Source organism: Gordionus sp. m RMFG-2023, chromosome 4 (genome assembly GCF_954871325.1).
Source record: "Gordionus sp. m RMFG-2023 chromosome 4, tfGorSpeb1-WG-v2, whole genome shotgun sequence".
Taxonomy (NCBI): domain Eukaryota; kingdom Metazoa; phylum Nematomorpha; class Gordioida; order Chordodea; family Parachordodidae; genus Gordionus; species Gordionus sp. m RMFG-2023.
In genome coordinates this window covers 23603101-23629287 of record NC_088778.1, presented here as the reverse complement: position 1 = coordinate 23629287, position 26187 = coordinate 23603101, and the positions used below count along the sequence as shown (strand labels likewise).

Genomic DNA, 26187 nt, shown 5'->3' with positions numbered 1-26187 from the left:
ATAACATAAAGTGCGATAAAATTATGTATATGATTCCATTGTGAAGAATAGTTAATTATCGTAGATTGAATCAATTAAAAGATTTTGTTAACAATTGATTCTTATCTGTCCCCCTCTAAAATTATTTTATATAAAATATATAAATAATATAAAAATCAATTTGATAAATTATAAAATGATGATTATCTTCTAAATGACATAAAATTTTAAATATCGAATATAAGGAGATATAAATTTATTTGGCCATTATTACTTTATCATCAAATGAGGCCTTTCTAAAATCATCCAATTTTTTTTAGTAGTTAGATGGATTTAACTTAAAAATACTCATATACAATTTAGAATTGGATGATAATAAACCTGTTAAATATTCGTAAGCTGTGCTCTAATATCTGATTTTTTTTAAAAATATTTCTGATATCTTAAACATTAATAGTCCAAAATTAAATTTATAATTATTTTTTTAGAATTTGGATCTTAAAAATGTATTCTAATGAAATTGACTCAAAATTCAATCAAATTTATAAAGATGGTATTCACAAGAATCTACACAAGAATACTCTTAATAGGTCGGCAAGCACGCGTAACAAGAAACTGAATGTGAGTAAAAGATCTGGGCTTGTGTCTTACACAGAATTAAAAGCTTCGAAAGAAACTAAAATAGCTAGTGGAGATAAAGGAAGACCCAATAGTATTTCCAACATCAATAAGATCGAAGATTCTTTACCTAAAAGAAAAATTATAGGTGAGCCACAAAAAATTCCCATTTTGTCAAAGAGAAGAACTCTTATCGATATAAATAAAAATGATCCGGGGATTCAAGAAAGGGAAGACCAAGATTCGAATAACAAAAGGGATAAATCAGAGTCAACACAATCTTTCCCCACATTTTACCCCCTCCTTTTAAAAACAACTACGACTTTAAAGGATAAGGCCGGTAGGATAAAAATGCGACATTTGACGGAAGATATGCAAGAGGAAATAACAAATAGTGCCAACAAACAAACATCGGAAACTCTCGAAAATTATATCTTAGAAAGAAAAACTTTAGAAAAAAATAATGGAAGCTCCGATAAAAATATTTTAAGCAAAATAAAGTCAACAGCCTCTAATAGACAAAGCTTGATAACTATTTTTCCAAAATTAATAGCTAAACCTGAATTGGTCAAATTTCCTTTTTATCCGGAATCAGTGGAACAGATTCAATCTATATGCGAAACCTCAATCCCTGTATCCACTTACCCAATCTCAAAAAGAATATCTATTCCTATGAAATCCAATGTTATAATAGAAAAATTCGTCACTAGAAGAGCAGCACCTAATTCTTTTTCGGAACAAAATTTTGAGTTCAACTCAAAGCAATCCCTACCCAAAAGACTGATATCAAGCATATTACACATATCCCAAGATAAATCTTATGCTCAAAGTCCTGGCACACTCTCCAACATCCTATCCTTCATAATCAAAGAGAGAAGCAGTTTTCAGAAAAAACATAGCACATGTGTGAGCCTAAAAAACATAACTAGAACTGACTCACACATACCAAGTCACTTTAAAAATGTAGATGAGACCATTGAAAGCCTTACAGATCTCAAAAATTCTTTTGATGTCTCAAATAAATTTGGGTCTAAGCAAGACCTACAATTTAAATATCTCAACGGTCATAATTATAAAACAGACTCCCCTTGTGATAAAGGCAATATAAAAATGAAGGTAGAATCTACCAATGATAAAGTTTACAATACAAATATTAACAATGTAGAAACTCAGTTGGCCATCTCTATGCCTGACAGCAAGTTACCAGAATATCAAACCGAAGGTAGTCAAGGCCCTTATTACAAATTTTTGCATGGAGTATCGACTTTCTTATTTTCTCATGTGGGGATATTGTTACTCTTATTTTTCTATACAATAGTTGGGGCCCTTATATTTCAGGCAATAGAAGGACCGCTTGAATCGGAAAATGTTAATGAAGTTATTCATTTCCGAGAATTGACGGCTCTAGATTTAGCGATTCAAATCAAAGTTACCGGTTATAAAGGATTTTCTTATCTTTTTGTGAATGTAATTTAAAATTGGTCTAATTTAAGAACTAATGATATCAAGATTTAAGTTAGATTTAAATAATTTCTCATCTTAACAAAGTTTAATAAATAGTTAGTCAATTTAGAGATAATGTTGCTAGATTCCCAAGAGATCAAATAGGGCAATAAATTCTCATGGCATGATTTAGTCAATTATTTGAATGTATTTTATTAAATATTTGTACACTATATATTTTCCCAAATTATGAATATTAGTTATTAAATCAAGCCTATTTGTATAATTTTCCCAGTGAAATGACCAATGATTTAGAGTTTAGATATTATATGATTTCTCTTGCTAATTTAATATCCGAAAAAAAAATTATAAGGTTAGACTCGAACCTCATCATACTTTTCAATTTTAAGTGTATTCATTATAGTGTATATAATATATATTTTTCAGGTATAGATTATATGGATCTTGAATACACGATTGAAAGAACCCTCAAAAAATTTCAAGATAAACTCATAGGCTTCGTAGAACGAGGTTTCGATGGGCAGGAGGATAAAAACATGAAAAAGTGGTCTTTTGCTGGTGCCTTATTGTACTGTGTCACAGTTATAACCACAATAGGTATATTTAATGTTTGGTAGGGATGCATTAAATGGTTAATGGCGTAAACTGGGCACTCACTTAAATTTTTTATCAATTGGACTTGGGCCAATTTCTCGTCAAATGTGTATATTTATGGCATGTGTTGTTAAACGACTCGTTTTGAGCCGATTTTTAAAAACGGCTAACACAATATTTTACCAAAAAAATATTGCCTAAGCCTCGAGATTTCTATAATATATGTCTTGACCTTTGTCCCTTTTATGAGCAAAGTCTTCACTTGCGTAATATTTTTCTGGATAAAATATTGAGTTAGCCGTTTTAAAAAATCGGCTCAAAACGAGCCATTTAACAACACTAGCATGCACCTTATCTATGTCTCTAGGTATATATTTAATTGAGAAAGCCTAAAAATAGCTTTAGTGCCTCTTTCTAAAAAAATTCACGATATGGTGTAGAAATCACCCATTTAAATTACTTATATTTTATATAACTTAAATATTATCCTTAAGGTTAACAATATTGTTCACAATTTTTATTAGAGGCTTACACGTCTTATTTAATATAAATGGGTATTTTTTATCTAGCCATATTTTAAGTGGCCATAAAAGTTATGCTTAGATGAGTTTGATTAATATTGAAATAAGCATGTTTAACGTGAGAGGAGAGCGGAGATAGTGTTATCTCGGGTCAGGTAATATCTTAAATAATTTTTTAAAAAACTTTACTATTTGAAATTTAAACAATAAAAGCATTTATTATTAAATTTTTTTGTAACTTGCAATTCTAAATGATAAAGTAATCTCAATTTTATAAGCATAAAAGGCAATAGTTAATTTAATATTTAGATATTGATTTATAATTAAATATGAAAACCTGGGCAGGTTTTGATGGGGTATATATTAGTCATTTTTAAGCAGGGATTTATTTTTAATAAAAAAATCTAACTATATTTATAAGAACACAAGAATCCAAGAGTTTGTATAGGGTCAAGAATGAATGAAGATGGTTGACTTATATATTGTAAATTATGACAGTTTTAAGTGCCAACAAATTCGGTGATATATATTACCGATGACCTTGGTACATTTAACATATTTGATAATGTATTTTCAATCCTTATGGGTCTGCAGATCACGACCCGGCCCGTAAGCGGTCCGAATGGGTTGCGGGCAGGGTCTATTTTTCAAAAATGATTTCGGTTCAGGTTTAATATTTTTAAATTTCAGATTGGGTCGGGCTTAAACTTATATAATTATATTTTGTCAAATTAATATATTTTAAAATTTTTGCAAGAAAAAGAATAAAACTACGTTAAAATATTTTGGAAAATTCGCTTTAATTATTTGTTATAACCCTAATTTTTTCTGGAAAATTTAACCCCGGTCTTCCCTATAATTAAGATTCCAATTTTAATTTTTTTTATGATAAACTGAGATGCTAATATCAATTAAATTAGTGTATAATTAGGATTTGAATATTTGTAACAATTGTTAGCTCACTAGTACTGCACATATTCTATATTATAGTATTTCATATTTATAATCAAATTCCTAAATAAGGTACTATAACCATTTAATACAAGATATATGGCACGTCAAAGGATGTCAGGTTTTGATTGCCCCGAAATTTTTTTACTAATAAGCTATTATAGTTAAAACTTTGTTTAATAGATTAAGAATTGGGCTAATACATTAATATCAAATTAATTCGATTAAACTTAATTCTTAACCCCTTTTTAAACAAAAACGAAATGTCAGCATACATGACATTTTGAAATAATTTAAAATGATCAAAAAATTTACATATATATTTTCTCTTTCGCATAGAAATTTTCCTCTTTTGATAGGGTTTTTTACTATTTGTATGGGAAACTCTGTAATTATATTTATAAACCTAAAACACCGTATCACTTTGTTTACGATAAATTAGGTGTATCTATGCACATTTCATTTATATAAAATATAAAGATAATATAATGAATAATCTTGATTTACATTTATAGTTTTTATAAACTCTAGTGACTTTTATTTACAAGGATATGGAAACATTGCCCCCATTTCGAATTGGGGAAGAATTTTGACGATTTTATATGCTCTTATTGGAATTCCTCTGCTGGTTTTATTCCTTAGCAACTTCGGAGCTTTACTAGCTGTCACATTTAAGTGGTTATGCAAAAAAATATCTGAAAAATTTCGAGGTCCTCAATTAAGGACAAGATTATCATCATATAATAGCGAAGGTGTTGAAGGAGAGATTAAAGGAAATGGATCCAACATCGAAATAAATTTAGAAAAAGTAAGCAAAGATTTGGAAACTCGAATAAATGATGCAATGCACAACCCGAATGAAATAAAAAATTTCGATAACACAAAGATTATCGCGTCTGTAATAAATAACGATGACCTCAGTTCTGATAAGCAATCGATTAAAAAATTTTCGAAATTATCTTCCATAAAATCAAATAATAATGAAGTAATAGAAAATAAATTAGATACTCCAACGAATGTTACTATTACAGAAATATCTCCTGCAGATTCTTCCAAAGATTTTCAAGTTCCAGTTTGGGCATGCCTTTCTCTAATGTTTGGTTACCTATTGTTAGGGTCTTTATCCTTTTCTGTCTGGGAAGGATGGGATGTCATTACTAGCTTCTATTTTTGCTTCATAACCCTTAGCACGATAGGTATAATTTGTTTACGATTCTAATTTTATATAAACACTTTAAAAAGGTTTCGGAGATATTGTGCCTGGTGCGGAACTATTCTCAGCGAGCGCCATCGAAAAATTCGTTTTTGTCACTATCTATATCATTTTTGGTATGGCTCTTATGTCAATGTGTTTTAACCTCATGCAACAAACTATAGTAAAAACGCTGAAAATATGGGGAAATCGTATAGGATTATTATGATTGCCACTGCTTCTTAACCATTTTTCTAAACTCTATTTTAATCATAACATCGTTTATTAATAAAGTTATTAATATCATATTATAATTTCTTAAATTATATGCTAATATACGGTTTTGCCATCTGGACATTTAATTTTCATGGCCCAGTTTTCTAAAAAATAAATAAAATTCCCACCCCCGCCAAGATTATTTTTTAAATTATTTGACCCACCTCAGGTTTTCAAAATCATCGGTCCGTTCCCTTTTTTCAAAAATATGGAAGTTGCAAATATGAGAAGCGAATAAATGTTATTAATTTTTAACTATTGATACAATTTAAATATAATATATTGGATCCCATTTGGTTTAAAAAAAATCTGGTTCAGCTTAAGCTTTAAAAATATCTCTTTATGGACCGCGATTCGATAAAGGCTGCAGGTTTCTGTTACTACTAATTTTAATTTATTTAGTATTATAGATTACATTTAAACTATGTATAAGATAACATATTTATAAATAAAATTCAAAATAGATATAAGAATTTAAATAAATAAATAAAGGTTAAAAAATAATCATCCTGCTATACGTATAGTTATCAAATATTTAAAAAAAATGCATATTTAAGGGACCCCTTAAATAACTAAAATCCGGCGGTGTCCTGTTCAATATCCGAAAACTCTGCACCCAAAATGATGATTAATATTTGATTAATTCTGCTCATTTTAAAAATCCAATATACAATTTCAACTTTTGAGTTAATTTTTTTTATTTTACTTCATTCATAAATATTAAAAATTCATATCAGTTAATGCTTTTGTCGAAAGCATACATTAATTAAATATAATACCTGAATATATAAAAGTCGATAATATATTATATAATTAAAAAATTTAACGATAGAATATTTTCAGAGGATTTTCAACAACTTTCCAATAACTTTATCTTTACAATTTTAAAATTCGCATTTGATATCTAAATATTTTGATTTAAAAAAAATAGTTAATTTTTCAAAATCAAATTATGCACAATTATAAATATAAGCCATATAATAATTAGATTTGAACGAGATTTTAGACCGGAGATACATTTACATATAAATATTAGATTTTAAAATATCATTTAAAAATTTTCTCTTAAAAAATATTTACCACTTTGTTCAAGCAATTTACCCTTCCAGGATGCTTCCAAATTTTGAACAAATTTTTCAAATGTTTGTATACTAGGGTATAGGCTGGTCTTTTTAAAATCTTTGATAACTTATTTTTTATGAATATTTGAAAAAAATATATTCCTGGAATCATTTTCCTAAATAGGGAAAGGAAATTGGAAGGAAAGGACAAAATCCCGAATGCGCTAAAATTTAACGCAACCCGGGCACTAAAAAATATGCTAATTTTGCATTTTATAAATAGGAAAATATTTTTAAAAAAATTCACTTATATTTTTAATCATTTATGAAAGACATTTAAATGATTATACTAAAATTTCTGAACTTATAATAGCAAGAAAATAATTATATTAATAACTTTTGAGTTTCTTGGGTTGATTTCCCGTGCTATCATCCACATTATTTTCCATATCCTCGATAATGGCATCTTCATCCTTGGAACTCATTTCGTAAGCATTAATTTCGTCGCATAATAGACTTGAATAGTAATATTATAATTTTTAAAGGTTTTAAAAATTTTTATAAAATTCTCTCATAAAAATCAAGGGTTCGGATTACACTAAAATATGAAACATTATTATTAAAAATTGAAAAATTCGTATTTGTACGAATAATAAAATCATACTTAAACTGATGGAAACATATGATGGCAAGCTATGATTAGATAAAAAAAAATTATTAAAATAAAAATGATTTATACATTATGATTCAATATATCGAAAATTTTAACTTATATAGTATTATAAAATAATATAAATTTGAATATAAAATAAAATGAAATAAGTTAGTAAAAATCACGATATGTTTTATAGAAGGTCATAACTAGCGATATATTTTATAAAAGATTTTTCGAATATTATAATTATTATAAATTAATTTTATATTATATTTTTTACATTTATTTTAATTTTATTTAATATTTATATGTCATTTTATTTAACATCTATAACAATCCCCTCTCTGAGAAATCCATTATATTTGTTTTCCGCGATCGTCAAATTTGTTATAGCAATTAATTTCGTCGGTGTTATCGCGAATTAGTCGTTGGGTTAATTTGTTGTTTATCGATTTTGTTTTATGTCAATTAGCGGCATCAATATTTTTTAGTACTAACTTCATCGTCGACGTCATCTTGATCATCCGTATCGAAACAATTAGACAATAATTTTTTTTTATTTGCATCATCGTGGTATTTATTTAGTTATCATAAGAATAGTTTGTTATTATCATCAAGTTTATATGATTTAATTTCAATATTTATGAATATTTCTATCTATTCTAAAAAAAATTAATTTTCATATATTTTATTTTAAATATCATTAAATTATGAATATCTATTAAATCTTTATTTTAAATATCATCAAATTACGAATATCTATAAATCTTTATTTTTACTCTAGATATTTTATTTTTTAAATTAATTATTTTAAATTTTTCATAACATTCCCCTCCTTGAAAATCCTAAATCTGAGGTGTAATAATTAGGTTTAATCGAAAATTACAAACTTGGAATTGTCTATTAGTCTTATATTTTATCATTTTTGGCATAAATATTATCATATCAGCACTATATTAATACATCATCATATAGGAAAATTAAATTCATTCATGATCTAAGTTATATAAGAATCATTTTTCACCTGAGTTGGTCTGCATTTTCGTCATAAACGTTAGCTTTCAGGAAAATATCATCCAAGAAATTTTTATCTTTAATTATTTCAATATCTAGTCCAAGAATTAAATAGTTTTCATCTATAGCTTGCCAAGTGTCCATATGTTTAAATTAAAGTTTATATTTAATTTTTACCTAAGAATTTTGATTTCCCTGGTAAAAAAATATCTGATTTTTTTTAAAATATATTTACTAATAAATTATCACCGAAGATGGAAACACATGGCGGAAAGGAGGATTAAACAAAATATTATATTAAAATAAAATGATTTTTACATTATGATTCAATATATCTAAATAGTATAACTCTATCCAAAATTTCTCGACATTTTTTTTAGATAGTTTATAGTATGTCTGGGTAACTACTTGTGAGAAATACTTGCTAGTGGGAATTTGATCATTTACACAATAATCTTATAAAGACGGTATCATCTATTATATAGATGGGTTGATGGCCAATGGGCATCATCTCTCTTATAAATTTAGAAATAATGAGGGATTTGGGATCAAATTTCTTACAAATAGGCGCCTGGGAATTATGACTTTTTTTATAATTATACAATTCTATTCATATAAAACAAGTCCGTAATATTTATAAAATAAATCAAATTATAGCCAATATAAGATTAACCAACCTATTGAAAACAATAGGAACTTAATTTTTAATATTACTCCCCTGCAAAATTACATAAAGTGGAGATGGAATAATCTAATTCTCAGGCGACTAAATATTATATTTAAAGATTGTTGGCTTCCTAATTTTTAAAAATACGAGTTAATTAGATTGTTGATATTTTTTTTTGCCAATAATTCTTTATAAGATGCATTACGGAATCGTTATAAATGCTCGCGAATATTGCTAGTAATGAATGCATTTTTCATAAATTAGAGCAAGAGATAACGTGCTTTAGAGCATAACAAATAAAATAATTTAATATTATAAATTATTCTAACAAATAATAAAAAAAACAAAAAAAGAATTGATAATATGTAGTGCATTCGTGAACGAAGTTCGTTTTTTTGAAAAAAATGATGAACGGCGTTCCTTTTATATTTAACGAACTTTGAACGTGAACGCGTTCCTTTTTTATAACGAACGCGTTCGAATTTAACGTTCGTTCAATTTTAAAAATATTTTAATTTTTATTTATTTGAAAAATTTAATATTTCCGAATTTTTTTAAAAAATGTATTATTTATATTTTTTAATCGGCTGTGTATTTCCTTTTCACATTTCAATTTTTTAACACATAGTTTATTAATTTGAATATTATTGTTTATATTTTAATTTAATAGATTAGCATAAGCATGGATATTATTATTTAATCCTCATCATCTGATTCTAAAAATCTAAAATCAGAGGTATCATTTCTATGGCCTGATAAATGTTTTACATTAACATCCTATATTGAAGGAACTAATCCAATGCTTACCAAGTGTAAAATGTGGCCAAAAATTATTATATTGTCAAAATCTTCAGGTTCCAATTTAAAACGACATTTGATTTTAATATTAATTATTTGATTTTATATGATATAACTAAGTTAAATCATTAAATTGGAAGAAATAATGCATTTGGAATATTTGACCCCAACAATAACGATAGTTATTTTAAAATTAAAAAAATTAGTGGCCTCAAATATGGTCAACCATTGATAGACGCTGTATTAAATGGGATTAATAAAAGGTATTAAACCTATCATTCTCAATTAATTATATATATTTTATTATTTTAAAGATTTGAACATATATATAAGGATCAATATGTTCTTTCTGCAATTATACATCCAGCATTCAAACTTCAATGGCCATAGATAAAACTTCCACAGAACGAACCTATTAAAAATAAACTTATAGCATTATTGAAAAAAATGCTTTAAAAACACTAGGGAACAATAAATTTAGAGATACCCTTTTTTTTTGTCGAGAGTAAAGAATGGATTGGAGGATAACTTATCTCAATTTTTTGCAAATAACAAAACAATATGTTTTTAATTAATTCTCCACGTTAAAAGAGCTGCTTATTATGTATAATACCGCAATCCCCTCATCTGCCCATGTAGAGCGCGTTTTTAGTATAGCTAATGCCGTATTAACTGCCAAGTGTTCCTGCCTATCAGATAAATATTTTGAAAACAATTGTTATTAAAATTTAATAAAAAAATTTTTTTATAAATAAAAATATCTTTTTATTAGCTGTATTATATTTATAATTATATTTCAAAAATAAAACTATATTATTTTTTAATATGGCTAAAATATATTGTATTAAAAAATATAAGTTTATTTATATTAAATTAAAAAAAAATTATTATAAAATTTTGAACGGTTTTATGAACGTGAACGCGTTCCTTTTTTTTGAACATGAACTTGAACGCGTTCGATTTTTGTCAATGAACGTTGAATGCGTTCGATTTTTTTAAAAATGTTTACAGCACTAATAATATAGGATCTGTCGTTTAAATAGAAATATCCCCAATTATAAAAAACGGTAAGCATCAGGATGGATCTAATATTTAATACCCGATAAACCCTTATAAAAAATCGCAAATAATAATAACTACTCAATAGTGGGGACTTTCAAAGGCTTGAATTCGTCAATGTTTTCGATATCGATTGGCACGCACACCCGCCCTAAATAGAAGAGTTTTACAAATTGTTTATGTTTCATAATCAAATAAACATGTTATATTTTGACTATAATAAATATGTGTTGTCAAAAATAAGGTTTAAAGTAAATAAGGTAATCGGTTATTTTGTTACTTTTTCGGGTAACGAGTTACTTCTGACAATGCCTAAACTGATATATATTTATAAACTCCTTATCCTGCGTAATATAGGTATTTTTGAGAAAACAATAACGTAAAATGAAAATGAATCGTAATTTTGTATCGTAGGCTTCATTCAAAGCCAAAATTATTACTAAGTGTAAAAACGTATTAAATTTTTAAAAACAAACCAAACCTGTCCAAAATTTGCAAAAAAATATTTACTAAAATTCTTGAATGAGGGAGAACTAAAATTTTTTATATTTTTCCCGAGCAATTTTATTTATTTAAATGAATATGTCTAATATGTTATAAAAAAGTAAGAACATATATTATTTTTTAATATAAAATTAATAGAGGCGATATGTAAAACTATGAGGAGAAAAAGGTAGCTAGAAGTTATAAAATATATCATGAAAATAGCTAGATTCTAGGCAAAAGAACAAGGCAATGTTGGAAAGTATGGGAGTCGTAAGGAAAAAATTAATTTTGATTGATCAATAATTCTAGAAAAACTAAGCTTTACTACCGAAAGAGGGTGGAGTAGAGCAGGCAATGGGTATGAATGTGTAAGAAAGATCAATGGAACTATATTCGATATTTTCTGAGATTCGGCAAGTGAAGGCATCGGCGTTTTGGTGGTATGGGGCATTTGGATCAATGCAGGTGAAGTTCCAAAGCAGAAGCTGGTCCCATGTCATGGGAAACAGCCTCGGCAAAATCGATAGTGGAGGCATTACTTGCCCTTGCTTTCAACACTGATTTCACAATGTTTGCATTCTTAAGGAAAAAAAAATTTCGCAATAAAGGTTTAGTACAGGAGTAAATTTTAGTTCATCTGCAAAGAATTCGAGATTATTAGAGGGAATGATTTCCAATAACCCGTAACTAGATCCTTTATTTAAGTTATGAAAGACTATAAGATCGTCATCAAGAAGGTTCGCTTTTAGATAAGCAGTGAAGCCTTCGTTGAGGAGAATCCGAGTTGAAGACCGTTGAGTGTATGAAGGAATGTCCGCCCATTTCAGTTCTTGCAAATTAGATCATTGCACTTGGTATGTCGTGGGAAACGACCTTGACAAAATCGACAGTGGGTGGAATGTCTTCCCTTACTATCAACATTGGTTTCACAATATTTAGATTTGTAAGGCAAAAAAATTTCGCAGTTAAGCCTTAGTCCAATAGGAAATCTTAGCTCAGATTATGGTTGGATAAAATAGAGCAGTATATTTGGCAGACCTGTTTTTTGTGCTCGTTGAGCAAAAATCTAATCATTGATTTCTGATGATAGCAGAGATTCATTGAATTAAAAATGGCGAGAAATAGCAGGAGTGAAATTATTGATTAAAAGTGGGAAATGAATGTTATATTTGTGGAAGAAAATGAGAGAGACGAATAGAATGCGTTATAAAATTATTGATTCGGCCAACGTCCTTCGAGGCGATTAGTGGGCCAAACATGAGTGTTCTGATAAATTAAGTAACAAACCCATGAGAGACTTTATTACATATTGTCAGGTTTTGTAGGATTGGGACCTGGGTGGCTATGAGGGGCAATGTAAGGTCCTGAAAGATGAACATAATAGCCTGACAATAGTTGGGGTTAATAGCATAAAATATTCTTGCAAACCTTAGCTGGGATAAAATCAGTTGGAAATGTGTCGGGTGGTGGAGGCGATATGTGATCACTCAAGGTTATTGCAAGTCTTTATTTTTTTATCGGTTTAAATTATTTTTGAATATTTACTACTGATAATGGTAATATTATATTTCTAGATATAAAAAATTTATGTATATATATTTATGAATAAACGATAGCTAATTTTTTATGCTCTCTTTACATATATAACAATGGTTGGTTTACTTTTTGCAGCCAAAACACTAAATCATACATAATGAAAAACGTTAATTAATAAAATGTAAGTTCCCGTCGAGTTTAATAAGTATTGAGATTAAAAAGTTATCCTAAATTCTATGGAATTCCAGGTTTTCAATTTTTTTTGCATTTATTATTGTTTTTTAAAGAACATTATTAGTAATATTTTATCAACCTGTTTTAGGGTGGACACTAAAAGGACTCTTGAGCAAGTGATTTAATCCAGTAGTAACATTAACGTCTAGTCTAGGATAACAATATTGTAACATGATTTCTTGTCGACATTTGGAAGATTTCTGATATTTACCCTTCAGAAATTTAAATTAGTTAGAAATTATAAAAAATATATATCTATATTAACATAAATTATTAACATATTTAATTTACTAAATTTAAAAATCGATGCATATAACGTTATAATTTTAATCGTGAGATTAACCGAGAAAAGATCTATAAAAACCACGTTGAGTAGCAATATTAAAATAGCCTATTTTTAAAAATACATTTATATGAAGTAGTGAAGATCACCCTCGGATCGACCGGATTATGGTCTTTAAAAAAGATCTATCCAGACCGTGGTCCTAAATAAAAAGACCTTTTTTTTAAAATTTTTTTGTTATTTCAAAAATAGTTTCGTTTTTATCTAATTTAATTCATGTTTATTGGGACTATAAGTAAAATGCTTTTTTGGCAAACTTATGGTTTTAGTATTGCAAAATAAAAATTAACTAAAAATTCATAAAAAACGAAATTAACTCTTCTAGAAAAATATCATAAAATAAAATATACAAAAAATAATATTAATTGAATAGTAAAGCAAACTTTAATATTAATAAAAGACCGGTTCGGGCTATGGTCCTTAAAAATTCAGCACAGTAAGACCGATAGGACCGGACCGTTGACCTTCACTGTACATGGAAGGCGGAACTTGTTTTTTTGATTATAGGAAAATAGGTATAACATACTTTCGATGTTTCGCGACTGACAATTTTGCTCATTATATTCCATTTGTCGATGGAAGACATAGATTTGGTTTGGCTCTCTAGCTCCCTTTTCACCAATTTTCTCAAATGTTTAGAGGAAAAATCAACTTTCTGAGTTAAAGATATTGGTTAAATATTTAAAAATATTTATAAATTAAAAGATTTTGAAAAAGGATATCGATATCTGGAATCAGGGCTAAAATCTTGTCACAAGCAGTTGGAGTTCCCAATATATCTTGATCTATGAGCATCAATTTCTCAAAATAGTTTTTTATTATGTTGAAAGAGCGACTATTGTGATTTTTCAAATTAAACATAATTACGTTTAGTATATTTTATAATAAATAAAATTATCTAGTTTTATTATTAAAAAAAACCCCAGTTATAATTAGCTGCCTGTCTTCATTTTCACTTCCGTCCCGTATTTTTCTAAAAATTCTGATTCGGGTTAACTAGGGTTTCTAATTGGTTCATTTTAGGGACCGGATCATCCATCATCTTATTCTTAATAATTAACGGTGCAAAAAAATCAGGTAACAGCTTATTATTCGAAAAAAGTAACGTATAAAAGTAAAGCGTTACTTTATATTTTATTTTTGTTTACTATTATGATTAGTTTCTAATATTAATATATAAAAATAGAGTTTTTAAAAACAAATTATATGGAAATCTCATATCATTCCTTTTTGCTGTAAATTCATTGGTCTATTGGATTGTTTTCAATTATATTAGAAATTAGTGTTAACGGAATATTGTGCATCTGAATAAAATAATAAAAAAATATTTGGTTTCTTTTTTTGAGATAATTAAGACATCCATAGATGAAAAAGATAAGGAAAAACGTTATTATTTCCGATGATTTGTGATGAACTATCAAAATTTTTTTAGAAAAAAGATATCTTTAAAAGAAAAAACCGAACTAGGCCCTCAGTAAAAAAAATTTATAAGCCCAGGCCCGACCTAGTCCTCATATTTATTACTAAAAAAAATTCCCAAACAAATTTCAAAAATTTTGCCCAAGCCCCTATCCAAAAATTTAATTTATTTCAGTGCATTTAAGCAATAATTTTGTTTGTAATAACGAAATTGCAATATTTTTTTAAGAGCAACTATTTTTAAAAAATTAATATAAATAAAAAATTTTTAGGCCCAAGCCAGCCCCAAACCCATTAAAAAAATTTAAACCCAGGCCCTATAAATATATTAGGTGTGGGTCCTGGGCCAGCCTTAAAGGTCTCTGCTATGAGCAGGTTAAAAATTAAAAATATTAGGTGGTTGAAATAAAAATATTCTTAAAAAACCAGCAATTAAATTTGAAAAAACATTGGGTGAGGAATAAATAAGTAAGTGTATGATATTTTTTTAAAACCATGGTAGGTGGGTAAACAAAAAAAATTTTAAACAAAAGGCAGGCAGGTTAAAAAAAATGCTTATTGCAGACCTCTACCATAAAGAGTATTGAAAAGCATTTAATTTCCCATTCTTCCTTTCAATACAACTATAACAGAATATTAGAGTAAAATTAAAATTTCAGATACTAACAATCGCAAAAGCCTTAAATTAGTTTTCAAAACTAGTGTTGTTAAACGGCTCATTTTGAGCCGATTTTTTAAAACGGCTAACTCAATATTGTAGCCAGAATAATTTTACCTAAGCCTCGAGATTTCGATGATATATGTCTAGACCTTTGTTCCTTCTATGAGCAAAATCTTCAGGCTTGCGTAATATTATTCTGGATGAAATATTGAGTTAGCCGTTTTTAAAAATCGGCTCAAAACGAGCCGTTTAACAACACTAGTCAAAACATTAATAATTTAACTTTTAAAAATATTCAAATTTAATATATTACGATATAGATGGGTGTATGGGATCTTCAAGTTCTACTTTGCGTAACATATTTTCACCACCCTTAAAATAAAAAAAATATCATTATGAACAAAATTATATAAACAATAAATATGAATTATTTTATAACTTTACATTTTTTAGGTTTTTATAAATTAATTACATGTTGATCAATTTGCAGAGGACTATAATCCATATTTTGTTTATTTAAATGTATAGTTTCTTATATAAAACTCAATTGTAGAGATCTACTGATACTCATCAGTAGTGTTGTTAAACGGCTCGTTTTGAGCCGATTTTTAAAAACGGCTAACTCAATATTTTAGCCAGAAAAATATTGCCTAAGCCTTGTCGCTAATAGATGTCCAAACCTTTGTTCCTTCTGCAAACAAAATATTCAGGCTTGCGTAATACTATTTTGGATGAAATATTGAGTTAGCCGTTTTTAAAAATCGGCTCAAAACGAGCCGTTTAACAACACTACTCATCAGTATTGGGTCAATATTCTTTGTATTGGTAAAAAATGACAAATTTTAAAAAAAATTGTAGCCTTATATTGGAGTATAAATAAAAAAAATAATACAGCAAAGGAAGATATGTAAAACTATTATAAATAAATAAAAAATGATAATATTAATAAATAATATCTAGAGATCAATATAAAATGTTTTTTAATATAAAAACATGCTTAAAAATATTCTTAAATTTTGAAACAGTCAAAAATAAAATTTATAAATTTAATTATTTTTTAACATTTATAAATTAGTAATAAATATTATACATTAAAATTCAGATATTTACATTTAAAAAAATTTACATAGCTTAAAAAACATTTAAATGCAAAATTTTACAATTAAAACAAATATTATAAGGGCATAGATGTATGGATGAATATTAAGTTAGATCTGAATATTCAAAGATTTATTTGTCATAGTTTTACTCAGAGACAATGAAGAGATAATAGAGTTAGTTCAAATTTTCCTAAGTGACTTTTAGCAAAATTTTGGTCAGAATCACTAAATATTTTTAAAGCAAGATTGACAATGCCAGGGTATCTAAAATATTAGTTATATCTGATATGGAATGACCACCTCTATTCAATTTAATATTTAGATTCCTTTTTTCATTATTCATTTTAATTTTTTTTTATAAAAAGTAAATATTCATCAATAAAATGTGCTCTCTCCAGGTTCCAGCTAATTATGCACATATGATTTACATTATTAACTAATATTTTTTATATCAATGAATATATTTCCTTTTAGTGTTTCAAGATTAAACAATGATGGTCATTCTAGAAAAAAATTAGTTATAATGCCATTCATAACATCCTTTGTTAAAATAAAATTTGGTTCTATATTACATTCCAAATCAAGACAAAATTATCCTTGTATATAAAAAATAACAATATTTGAGTAATCTTTTCTATAAAAAATCTCTTTATATTTAAAAAAAATAGATTATTTAATAATCTTATAATATATTTTTAGACAATATTGATATAAAAATTATTTTAAGCAAATATATTTATTTGGAAAATTTTATAGATTTTCTGCTGACCTATAATGAATAAATATGTTTAGTGTTAAATTTTTTTTAAGTAAATGTTCATTCTAAATGAGAATTTATTTGAAGGAAAGGTAAAAATAGGGACTATGACATATATGAAAATTATAAATTTTAAACAAAATAATTTAGCATTTTTCAAATAAATTTAAGGATTTACTATAACAATGGTAAAATATTCTGCAATGGCTGATCTAACATTTTTGTCTAATTTTCTAGCTAATACATCACAAACCCAACAATGTATACCCCTTCTTCCAGAATAGATCCATAAAATATGTTCAAACCCAAAATCCTCTAATTGTTTTTATTTGACATAAAATTGTTTTAATAACCTCTCAATCCAATATCCAAAATTTTTATAGCAATAACCATTAAAGGCCAACATTTTTCACACATATCAGATTCCCTATGTAACACTTGATTAATAGAATATTTCATAATATCCTTAACTTGCAACAAGTACGTACTTCATTATAATCAGAAATATCAATATCAAAAACTAATTCTTTGCTTAAAGGAATAAAATTTGCCACAGTAAATCGATCTTTGGGCTACATAACACATTAATAAAATTTAATTATTTTATTTACTCTAAAGTTGTAAACAGCTCCAATGTCAATCTTATAAGGAATTTTTTGAGATATTTGCTTCTCTAACTCTGACTGATTCATATAGGATAAATATCTTATGTATACATCATTTTCCACGGTAAAAGAAAATTCACGGTTTGAAAAGTAAGTTTTATCAACTAATAAACATTTTTTATAAAAACTCGTTATGAAAATCAAACCTCCTCCATAATTTAGCCACCGATAATATAAAGAAAAAGGGAAAAGCCGCTTATAATAAATAGGAAGGTAATCTGATAAGTAATGATTTAGATTTGTATCTTTCAAATTATCCATAGGATTATTTTTAAAAAAGTGTGGGGATTAAAGGATAGATTAGAAATATAATTTGGTAATCTTAATGCTAACTATTACTTGCCGTAAAATAAATTTCTTATTTTGGAAGTAACTATGAATTTAATTTACAGGTATAATTAATTAATAAAATAATATCAATAAATAGACAGAATTTGTTAATTTTTGATACTGCGTTCTAGCTTGACTAAATTATTCATGATTTGGTCAACTAATTTGTTTTAATTATTATTATCAATTGTATTTAAAAGATGTCTTATAAAACTTAGTGAATTAATTTTGATTAACTATATTTATGAATAATATAATTCAATTCCATATGGAATGACAAATAGATCATAATCCAGAAAGGAACAGAAGGATATGCAGGGTTTAACGTAAGGTAACAATAGCGTTATGTTACATATCACTCATATTTTTTACATTTAAAATTGTGAAAGCTATTAACTATTAATTTTTGAGTAAGTGACATTTGTTTTTCATTATTTCTAATATATTTATTTATTCATTTACACCCCAAATTCATAAAATCAGAATATAAATCATAATATATTTTTACTGACAAAATTATTGTAGATGATTATAAAATTAATGTCAAAGAGTAAAAATATAATAGCATAGACTGTTTTATTGATAATAAGCAAGCTTATAATTTTAAATTATATATACAATAGACTTTGAGTCTTGATGAAGTTTTCTAAAATATCTAACTCTTCGCGTAGGCAGGAATTTGGTCTGGGGGGGGGGGGGGATAATAATTTTTTTTAAGAAATATTATTGTTATTTAAAAATGTCAGCATAAATTTATTAGGACTAATAATTATTTCTAATACACAATTTTAAATTATATGAATTATAAAAAAATTGTATATATAAACTGGCACATAAAATTTCAATTACTCATCCTAGCTTGACCTCAAATACTTATAAATATTTAAAAGATCCAAACCATTCAATCTACTTTCAGAAGTTGTACTTCTTAGGTATGTTTTTCAGAGAACTGCAGGCCCAGTTCCCGGGCCCGACTGTATTTTTATTTTTTAAATATACACGGACCGGGCCCTAATTTTTTTTAAAAAAACACCCGGGCAGGGCCTTAATTTTTTTTTAAAAAATTATCCGGGCACGGCTGTATATTTTAAAAACAAATATTTGAAATTAGCTATAAAAATCAAAAATAAATATAATTTATTTAAAAATATCCGAGCTGGGCCTGAAAATTTTATTTTAAAAAAAGCCGGGCCAAGCCTGAAAATTTCTTTTAAAAAAACTCAGGCCGGGCCGAAATTTTTTTTAAAATAATCCGGGCCCTGCCCTGCAAATGGTATTTCTGCAGGGCTCTGTTATTCTTCTTAAAAAGAGAATGTTCCCTCATTAGTTTACTAATGGGAAGAGCTGCTAATATATATATAATCATTTTAATACATTGGGAATATAATATAAATGTGTTTAAAATTATACAAAGCATCCATAGCATTTTTTGGGACTATGTCTTAGTTAATCATTTAAACATCGTTATTCAGTTAATAAGGCATCAAACAAATATTATTTTTTTCTATCACCATCTGAAAAAGATTGGGAAGGCTTTAATGGAAGTAATATCGGAGATTGGTAAGTGCTGCATGATTAATTAAAAACCATTTTATTTGGATTATAGTTTTATAATACTTTTCTACTGACCTTAAACTAATGCTTTGACGATGAGCTTGCCTTGCTGCAAGTCTAGGGAGACAAATATTAAACACGTATAGCTCTCCTTTTGACTCAATAATAACATATAAAATTGTTCATCAACATTAGCCCTAATTTCCTTGAGTTCTAATAAAATGCTCTCCGCTATTTTCATCTTCTTAATCAAGTCAATGCCATATTTTTGAAAAGTATTATATAAAATAGTTGTATAATTAAATAATACATTCTAATAAGAAAAAAAATTTGGAATAAGTATTGAATCCAATAATTTTCTTGCTTCTGAGGAAATATTTCTTTCACGCCATTGTGATATTTCAGTAATAGCATTAATAATCGATTCTTCTAACTCCATAAAAGCTGTTATGCTTGATGGCGGAGAATCGATCTCGTTGTACAAGCTTGCAATTTCTTTCTCCCTGTTGGACAAGCAGTTTCAGAAAATTATTATTTGACTAGAAATATGAAAATGGTAGATAAATATTACGCCACTAGAAATTTGAAAATAATAGGTAAATATTACGCCAATGAAAACTTGAAATCGGAATTAATTGATAAAATAACTTAATAGATGAATTGATAAATAAATGTAATTAAATATATATTTAATATGAGATATAAATTCTAATAAATATAAATTAATATAAACATTAATATTTTTGAAAAATATATCCAGCATCATTTTTGGGCTTTTGGGGGGAGGGGGGACTTGATCTAACTTGAAAGCCCACTGAACAAGAAATTTCAGTTTTAAAGGAGAGGGAACCTGATTTGTTTGTAAAAATATACTAAGATTATAAAACCTCTTGCCAAAACACTTCAAACCATGACCATTGATATTATGATGACTTAATACCAATATTATTTGAATAAGGTTTTTTTGTTTTTCATATTTTTTTATAGCCACATAGAAGATAGAGAATTGAAAGGTTTTATTTTTCAATATTTTAATTTCCTCATTTTATATTTTATCATCCGCTAAAAATTTTTGATTATCCATTTTTAGGGATGTTAGAAAAAATTCATGATAATAAAAAGTTAAAAGCAATATTAATCGACAATGTTGACAGGTTTTTGAAATATTACTTTATCTCAGTGGTGGAGCGGACTGATCATGAATTTTTGACAATATGAATATAGATTCGCCCACAAATGCACTCCACACCAATTGTCTAAAAGGTTGAAATTTGAAAAGCGATCGCGATCTCATGAAAAAGGGGAGAGGTAGTTTCGACTACAAAACTGACATAATAATATAATTGCCAAATGGTTTGACAACAAATTAGTTCATGTTATATCATATTTCAATGGTAATAAAAATGTGAGGCTATAGTTCTTGACGAAAATTTTAAAAAATATAATGAAGGAATGAGAGAGATTTACATGATATACTATATATCAAAGGTAGAAGGTTCTATCTTCGAATAATATTTTATTTGATAGATATCTGCATTGTGAATGCATGGTCGAAGACATTTACTTCAAAAAAAGGAAAAATCTTCTATAAAACTTATAACATTTAAATCTTAAATAGTTACTGCTTTATTAATGGCAAATAAAATTAGTAAAAGGAAAATAGGGAGACCATCAAATTAAACTCCTAAAATACAAAAAGGATCTAGGTTACCTCAGTTGCTAGATACGATAATATAGGGCATTGGCCAGAAGCTTCCAACACTCGAAATAGTGTAAACTATGAGTTAGCGCTTATTCAAGGACTAAGTGTGTAAAATGTGAAATGTATTTTTGCTTTAACCTAGATAGGAATTGTTTTAAAACATTTCATAATAAATAAATAAATATTTTTTTATACATGAATTGAGCTCAATGTAGGTATACTATGAAATAAAAGTCGGAACAAAAATTTTACATCCTTGGTGTGTATAAATGAAGATATCTTATAAAATTTTTTTTTAGAAAAAGTCTAGTTTTAAAGGGTTAAAAATTATATTATAAATTATTTTTTAGAAAGAAAACAAAATAAAGGGTATATGGTTGTAGGGTTTACCCTAAAAGTCTGCAACACCCGCCCTTGCCCTCCAATATGTAGATATTGATCAAGTTTTTTTAAATTTTAAATATTTGGCAGGTTGCGAGAAGGTATATTATTTTTAAAGTAATGGACTGACGTGGAAGGGGGGGGGGGGGGTAAAAAAATTTTTCAAGCGAAATGAAGATAACAGAATTCAATTTTTTATAAATATAGGTTTTACTTTATAATATTGAATATAATATATATTTAATTCAAAATAAATTAAAATAAATAAATAATGATCTAAACCAGCTATTAAAAAATTTTTAAACATTAGGCGAGAGGGTAAATTTTTTTTATAAAATAATTACAAATAGGTGTGTGGGTTAAAATAATTCAAAATAATAAGCGTGTCAGCTATTTGCTATAAAGTCCCAGAGATCTTTATTCTATATTTCTCAGTAATTATCAATATAAAATAATTGTAATTCTGTCTTAAAGCTATCCTTATCCTCCCAGAAATGATGATGTACTAGTTTCTTCACCCCCTTCATTTTCGGCTAAAGCTTAACAACATGATCTAAATAAGAGTGACTCTAAAATTTTATAATTCATATTTATTCTGAAATAACTTGAACCCTGTGTTACGATTAGGAAGGGAATCAATCTTGATTATGAGTGTATACGATTATTTGTAATAATTCTAAAATAAATTAAAAATTCTTTTAATATTTATTTAATTGGAAATTGATATCACAACATATAAAATCGATATTAGAATCTAGCCAAGCATTCCTAACCAGGGTTGCCAGATCAAAATTTCAAAATTGCGGGAGATATTTGGTAGTATGCGGGAGAAATATAAAAATATTGACTTAATTATCCGCCTATTATTTTTTATTTAGTTTATATAAATACAAAGTCAGTAACTATTTTGCAAAATAAAATAATATCTTGATTTATAATATATTAATTTATAAAAAAAACCAATGATCTTTTTAGATATAAAAGAATGTAAACAAGATAAAATTTTATAAAAAAAAACGATTTTAATTTTACAATTAAAAATAAAAAGGACCGCAATTGGAAATCTACCGTGTGTGTGTGTATAACATTATAGGGATAGGCGCTTAATTATCACGTATCACTTTAAATACATAATAATACTACAAAAATAAGAAATAATACAGATGAAACTACAGTTGCGGCAATGGTAATCACTTATCTTGTAGTACAACATTCACAGAGATACTTATCATCACAATATTGGTAGAATCTTTTTCCCATAATATTTAACGACTCTAATATAAATGAATACTATACTTGCAGAACAAAAATGAGCAATGCCATCATCAATGTTTTAGGACCTAAATCAAGGAAGTCAATTCTTGACGATTTGAAAAATGGGCATACATATGCAATTCTAACAGATGATCTAATAAGGTAAATATTAAAATATTTTTCTTGATCCCCCGATATTTCATCAAAATTAAGGTCGTTTCAATAAAATTATTAAATTTTTTCCCCTCAAATAGTGAAAAATACAAAGACATAGCTAACTATATAATGGTAAATATAGCAGATTCGAGATTAACAATAAATTGCATGTCAGCTTTCTGATCTGATAATGCCACAGTGAATCTGGTAAAAACAGAGTGTATTTACAGAATTGAGTCAGCACAATGTTGGTTGCGATATGTTCCTAATACCCGCCATCGGAATTTTAAAATTTTATAAACCTTTAAAAAAATATTTCTTAAATAAAGATTATAAAAGCTGTCCTAATATTTTGAAATTTTTTTCCAATAATGAATGGCAGAGGTATATTTAGGAATGATTTCACATGTAGGAAATCTACTACATGCTGTTAATGTGTAGTTGCAATCAGAGAATCTTAACAAAGATTCACAAAATTATGCTGCAGATGTGTTCATCTTTACAGTTAAAAATTGACAATAAATTTTATGGCGCCATTGCTAAAACTTAATTATATTTTATTTGAGATTTAAATAATAGAAATAAATGTTTACTGTCGTTATTGAGATATTTATAAAATTCTGGCATGACATATTATATATTTAATCATTAGCTCGGCCTCTAATGTTGTTAAAGCAATCCGATTTCTCTCCTTTTTCCAGGCAATCCTCACCAGGCTAAAAATGCGTTCGGATGAGGCATTAGAATGAGGTAAGGAGAAGACATACTCGCATATTTTTCCCAAGCATGGGGATTTATCGTTATTACGAAAAAATTCTACCCATTTCTTCTCTGCTTTTAGACCATCTAACTTTAAGTATTTTGGCGTATCATAAAAAATAGAGAGAATTACAATCTCCTCAAACAAGAAATCAATGTCTTTCGGTATTTTTAATATATTTATTAATTATAAAAACCATCAATTGATGGTTTCTGTTCCAAGGTCATAATATTTATACATTTGTAAATAGAGTTATTAAAATCAAATTTTGATTGTAAATATTCTAAAATTGTCATAATAAAAATATCTGCTTCATTTAAAAATGTATTAATTAGAGTATTATTTGAACATTTTAATATAATATTTTTAGCAATAGCGCCATAAAATTTATTATCAATTTTTAATTGTAGAGATGAACAGAGCTATAGCATAATTTTGTGAATCTTTTTTATAAAGAATATTCTGATTGCAACTGAATATTAACTGCAAGAAGTAGATTTCCTACATGTGAAACGAATCCCAAATATGCTTCTGCCATTTCTTACTCGAAAAAATTTTTCAAAATTTTAGGACAGCTTTTAAAATCTTTATTTAAGAAAAGTAATTTTTTAAGGGTTTGTAAAATTTTAAAATTCTATCGATGGCAGGTATTATTGACAATCACCTAATAGGTATATATCGCAACAACTCACACCATTCCAAGTCAGACCACTTCACCAACTCTTTTAATTCATTAACTCTTTTAGTTGATGACTAAATTCGTTAAAACATTTCATCACAATTATTTCGACATCCACAGATAGTACATTTATTGACTTCTTGCAAGAATTTTGTAGTATATGGCATATACAGCCAATTGGTATTAATTCATTATTGTGCTGCCTGAATTCGGTAACTTTAGTTTTTGCTAAAATTTACAGAGGCATTATCAGCGCAGAAAGCTGACATGCAAATCATTGATAAACCTGAATCAGCTATATTTACCATTATGTGGCTAGCTACATCGTTAGATTTTTTACTATCTGAGGAAAAAATTTTAACAGTTTTATGGAAATGTTCTTATTCTTGGTGAAATAGCAAAGGATCAAGGAAAATGTTTTAATATTTCCCATATTAGATGCATCTGTTAGAATTGAATATGGATGCCTATCTTTCAAATCGTCTAGAATTGACCTCTAAGATTCAGGTACTAAAACATTTATGATAGCCTTACTCATTTTTGTTCTGCCACAAGTAAGGTTTGCACTTATATTGGAGTCGTTAAATATCATGAGAAAAAGATTGGACCCACATTGTAATGATATAGCTCTGTGAATGTTGAACTACATGATAGATGTATACGATTTATGCAAATGTAGTTGCATCTGGATTATTTATTATTTGAAAATATTTTTGTATTGCAATCGATGTTGATATACTCCCCTGTACTGACTTATATGAATGAAATGATGTTGATTTATTATTGGATAAAAATAAAACAGGATAGAAAGAAATTTACAAACTAGACATGATTTTCGAATAAATATTTAAAATTATTTTAAAAATATAAAAATCATCAATTAATGTCTCTCAAAATTATTATTTATATATTAAATATGTTAAAATACTAAAAAAAAAAAATTCGGGAGAAATTAAATTGTTTTGGTAGATTTTTGTGGGAGATTTCCAATTGCGGTAGTTTTGTGGGAGAGAGATGTCTGCGTGTAAACTAAAAAATTGCGGGAGTCTCCCGCTGATGGGGGGAGACATGGCAACTAACCGCACTTTCTTACTCTATACAAATTACTCTGCTGATTATTCTGATAAAAAACTATTTTGATGACACTGCGATTTACTTACAGAGAACATCTCCTGCGCATTTCTAAGTCCAGTCTACGAGATTAATTATGCGATAATCAAAAAAAACTTTTAACACATACTATCCTCATCTCCTATTTATCTTTTGCTAATTTGATTAATAGATTTTAAAAAAGATTTAATTATTTTTTAATTGAAAAATT

At 27.1% G+C, this 26187-nt stretch overlaps 2 protein-coding genes across 2 annotated transcripts; one reads left to right on the top strand and one right to left on the bottom strand.

Annotated features, from left to right (window-relative positions):
- Nucleotides 1-266: 266 nt before the first annotated feature.
- Nucleotides 267-5548, top strand: LOC135928742 (uncharacterized). Its single transcript, XM_065465197.1, has 5 exons — nt 267-373; nt 468-2032; nt 2488-2658; nt 4676-5323; nt 5370-5548. The coding sequence occupies exons 2-5, from the start codon at nt 484-486 to the stop codon at nt 5546-5548; spliced, it is 2547 nt and encodes an 848-aa protein (XP_065321269.1). The 5' UTR covers nt 267-373; nt 468-483.
- Nucleotides 5549-6646: 1098 nt separating this feature from the next.
- On the bottom strand, nt 6647-17925 carry LOC135928219 (DNA primase small subunit-like). Its single transcript, XM_065464614.1, has 10 exons — nt 17857-17925; nt 17739-17812; nt 17564-17700; nt 15842-15900; nt 14171-14283; nt 13975-14081; nt 13185-13317; nt 10931-11000; nt 7054-7172; nt 6647-6783 (listed from the first exon to the last, which is right to left on the bottom strand). The coding sequence occupies exons 2-10, from the start codon at nt 17800-17802 to the stop codon at nt 6647-6649; spliced, it is 939 nt and encodes a 312-aa protein (XP_065320686.1). The 5' UTR covers nt 17803-17812; nt 17857-17925.
- Between the last annotated feature and the right edge of the window lie 8262 nt (nt 17926-26187).

Excerpts from the sequence above, each read along its gene's own strand:
- LOC135928219 (XM_065464614.1), bottom strand. The coding sequence starts at position 17,802 with ATGTGTGAAAAATGTTGGCCTTTAATGGTTATTGCTATAAAAATTTTG. Across the intron at positions 14,284-15,841 it reads CCCATACACCCATCTATATC|TCGCTCTTTCAACATAATAA; the intron begins GTAATATATTAA and ends AAATCACAATAG. Across the intron at positions 11,001-13,184 it reads TAGTGTCCACCCTAAAACAG|GGCGGGTGTGCGTGCCAATC; the intron begins GTTGATAAAATA and ends TCTTCTATTTAG.
- LOC135928742 (XM_065465197.1), top strand. The coding sequence starts at position 484 with ATGTATTCTAATGAAATTGACTCAAAATTCAATCAAATTTATAAAGAT. Across the intron at positions 2,033-2,487 it reads GATTCAAATCAAAGTTACCG|GTATAGATTATATGGATCTT; the intron begins GTTATAAAGGAT and ends TATATTTTTCAG. Across the intron at positions 5,324-5,369 it reads CATAACCCTTAGCACGATAG|GTTTCGGAGATATTGTGCCT; the intron begins GTATAATTTGTT and ends CACTTTAAAAAG.